A 3,564-nucleotide genomic window follows, 5' to 3' on the forward strand; every position below is an offset into this window, starting at 1 on the left:
TGAGACGCACCAAGTGCGGAAAATGGGCGTGCAAAAACTCCCATATGGCTTCATCTCCATGAACGCCTTTACGGGGGTGAAGGAGGAGGTGCCATACACGGACTCGATGCATACGTATGAATGTGTTAAATGGTGGATGGGAGGCCTCAACATCTGGTTTGTTAACTGGTTTCTGGCCCGTTCGGCAAACTCGTTTGGCGCTGTAGGCAACCCACGGACGAAGTTTGCGTGGAACCTAGCACTTTTATTGGGAGTGGCGCGAGTCAACATCGCTGGTCTGATTGGGATTGGAGGGTATTTTTACTCGTATGAGTGGCTTTATACACACGGTCCATGGCCCTTCCGCATTCGCGACCCGAGTTTGAACGGCTGGAAGATGGCATGGAGTGACGGTCAGTCATGCTACATGGCCCGTGCCGTCGCGAGCATATTTCCTCCGCTAGGTTACGCCTTCTTTATGGGGCGCTGGAAAAAGGCAAATTTTTGGTTTACTTTGTTGCTCGCGGCGGGTCTCCAGTACGAATACGCACGGCAGTATATCTTCTCGGGTAATCGGCTCTTTTACAGTTTCGAGGCGAACAAGGAGATTAACCGTCAGGCCAACTGGGGATCGCTGATGCCGGTCTTAGCGCACCGCGTAGATCCCGACACAAATCGAAACGCTAGTGCTGCACAGTTTCGCTATTTTCGCATCACCAGTGGCACAATGCAGGACACCATATGGGAGAATGCGGTTCATGAGAATCTACCGCTGGCTCGCTTCGCTTTGCGGTTGCCAAATCCCTACTTCAACTGGCAAAAGGCCCCGCAGGCGTATAATGACAAGCCGTACCTTAGGAAAAATGATTTATGGGAGATGCCGCAGGTTCTGAACGCACAGATGCGTTCGTCCACCATGGACAAGCCCTCCGCCAAACCAATGGCGTGAGCCAGGTGAGCATACAGAGAAAAAAAGGGGGGAGTGAGGGATCAAGCAAGCGAAAGGAATTATCTTTGAGTCATTGATTTGGTTACTTATTTTTTCTTTTTCTTTGTTTTGTTTTTTACCTTGCTTTTTTAAATAATTATAATAATATATATTTATACTTTATTTATTTATTTTATTTATTTATTTATTTTATTTCCTTGAAAGACATGGGTGGATAAAGCAAGCAGACAGAGAAAATGAAAATTTATCAGGCCCGATAGAGGACTGTGTATTTGTGTTCCTGTTGATGTTGGCTTTATATAGATATAAATATATAAATATATATATATATTTATTTATGGGGAGAGGGTTTTTTCTTTTTAGCATTTTGTGATGTTAGTAGTAGTGGAGGGCAACAGCAGGAAGAGGAGGGGTGAAATGGAGAGGGTGTGGGATGCGGGATTTAGTAAAAAAAATTCTTTTTTATTAATATATATATATATATATATATATATATGTTTTCCATCTGTTGTTGTAATGGGAGGGCATGCGGGGAGTGGTGGGAATAGAAGCAACTGTGAAGAACACGATGGGCGGGAGGAAGACAGGCGGGGAGAGGATGGGGGAAAAAAAAAAGAGGAGGGGAAGGGGAGTAGACGAAGCGAAGAGACGGAGGGTGCATAAACACTCATACACATACAGACGACAGCAGGGGGAGGGGGAAGGAACAACGAGAGGGGGACTTCTGGTGCATATTAATTCTCGTCAGCTGCTGCAGCTGCTTTTGCCGCCAAGATGAGGGTGATTGGTTCCGCGTTCCTCCTTGAGCGTCTAAGCCCGAAGCATTTTGTTGAGGGGTTCTGCAGGGCCGTCGTGTGTATGTGCTTGGGTTTGTTTTTTTCTTTTGGTTGGAGGTTTTTTTTTTTTTTTTTGTAATTCGCTCTGTGAGTTGTTTTTTTTTTTTGCCGTTCTCTTCGTTGGGGAGGGGGAGGGGGGTATACACAAATATTTGTTTATGTGCGTGTAACTCTCTCTTTCCCTTTCTCTCCCCGTGCGTGTGTGTGTGTGTGCAGGCAGTTCACTTCGTAGTACTGGGGGGATTGTAGTTTTTAGCATTAGTGGATAGGAGAGTGGGGACGAAGAGGAAGTTGCCATGTTGAGTACATGCGTGTAAATTTTTTTTTTTTCTGTGTGTGCTGCATGTGGTGGATGGCGTGTGGATTCTTTTTTTTTTTTTTTTTCTTTTTACATACTTACTTTTTCATTCTTTCACCCATGTAGTTATTGTCATTATTATTATTATTATTATTGTGGATGTGTTTTATGAACATCGCCTTCTCCTCTCTTGTTTTTTTTTTTTTTTTTTGGTTTCCCTTTTTTTTTTTTTTTGTTTGTGTGTCCGTGTTCTTGTTGTTTTCAGTTTCCGCGGTTGGCGGTGCGGTGCGTGAATTGCGATGCGACATTGACATTGGGGACATGGTGGCAGCGTGTGTGCGTCGGTATGTATGTATGCGTGTGGCTAGTGTGTGCGTGCATGGGCATTTGGAACCTTTTGAAGCCTTACGTCCAACTCACGGGTTGTGTGGGATGCATTCTTCCGCGGGTGGGCGGGCAGAACGGGAGAGGGGGAGCGTTGGGGGCGCTGCGATGACACGCGGGGCGAAAGGGAAGGGGAGAAGAGAGCAGGAACGTGAGGGGGAAAAGAAAAAAAAAGTGGGGGAGGTAGACACGCCACACATGACGAAACACTCAGTGAAACAATGGCGGGGGCCACGCATCGGTCTCCGGCGCATGGGCGGTGCCGCCTGTTGGCCTCTGCGGGAGGGAGGGAGCGGGGGGCTGGCGGGCATCTGCGCCCGGCTGCTTTGCAGCTTCTGTTGGTTCAAAATGCCTCTGTTGTGCCGTTTGCTTTTTTCCCCCTTTTTTTACGTCTCTGTTTTCTCCGATTGATCGTAGATAACGCGCGGAAGGACCTCCTTGACGTGTAGTCGTCGCTTGGAGGAATTCAAGGCGGGAAGAGGAAGACCGTGGACGCATTTCTGGACACCCACGCGGCTTCTCCTCGTGGGACAGGAAGATTGCACGCTCATGACAAACGCGACGGCGAGGGAACGCAACAAGGCTGCGGTGCAGCGACTCTTTGCGAGGGGTCGTTCGTCGCCGGCGCCGTGGACGTGTCCCCCTGTGCGCTGCGCCGATGGAACGCTGCTACCGGACATGCGACTGAGCAAACAGTGGCAGCTCGCACAAGAGGTGGGGTGCGGGCATGGCGATGCCGCTGCCGCTGCTGCCGTCTCAGCCCCACACATTTGCGCGGCTGGGCCTGGCAGCTCCTCCTGCTCCTGTTACATCATGAACCGAAAGATTGCCCGTCATGAGTGGGAGACAAACACGAAAGAAAAAAGGAGGCTACAGGGGGGTTCTCCTCGTTCCCATGAACGCGAGAAGGAGCAGAGGGCCGCAATGGATCGTGAGCAGGCAATACTTCGCTACGAGTTATCCATTCCACGCCGGCGTGTTGTGGATCATTTACTGCACCTCACCGCGTCCCAGTTGGATCTTTGCCACACGATGCCAACGGCTCACACAATGGATCGTCTTGTGGAGCAAAAAAAGGGGCGTTGGGTGCTCCAAAACCCCTACCGACAGCTGCTGCT

The 3,564-nt window shown here is 49.3% G+C and overlaps 2 protein-coding genes across 2 annotated transcripts, besides 8 other annotated features; both read left to right on the forward strand.

Moving 5' to 3' along the window:
• Tc00.1047053510951.10 (hypothetical protein, conserved) lies at nucleotides 1-928 on the forward strand (the record flags this gene model as incomplete). Its single annotated transcript, XM_797946.1, has 1 exon — nucleotides 1-928. A coding segment is annotated over one exon (928 nt), but the record flags the coding sequence as incomplete, so codon positions are not given.
• Nucleotides 1-3,564: a sequence feature (heterozygous, Esmeraldo-like haplotype).
• Nucleotides 1,053-1,085: a sequence feature (AT_rich).
• Nucleotides 1,087-1,118: a microsatellite.
• Nucleotides 1,225-1,267: a microsatellite.
• Nucleotides 1,397-1,424: a microsatellite.
• Nucleotides 2,129-2,154: a microsatellite.
• Nucleotides 2,189-2,217: a microsatellite.
• Nucleotides 2,256-2,300: a microsatellite.
• On the forward strand, nucleotides 2,996-3,564 carry Tc00.1047053510951.19 (hypothetical protein, conserved; the record flags this gene model as incomplete). Its single annotated transcript, XM_797947.1, has 1 exon — nucleotides 2,996-3,564. A coding segment is annotated over one exon (569 nt), but the record flags the coding sequence as incomplete, so codon positions are not given.

Source organism: Trypanosoma cruzi, genomic scaffold (genome assembly GCF_000209065.1).
Source record: "Trypanosoma cruzi strain CL Brener 1047053516993 genomic scaffold, whole genome shotgun sequence".
Taxonomy (NCBI): Eukaryota; Euglenozoa; class Kinetoplastea; order Trypanosomatida; family Trypanosomatidae; genus Trypanosoma; species Trypanosoma cruzi.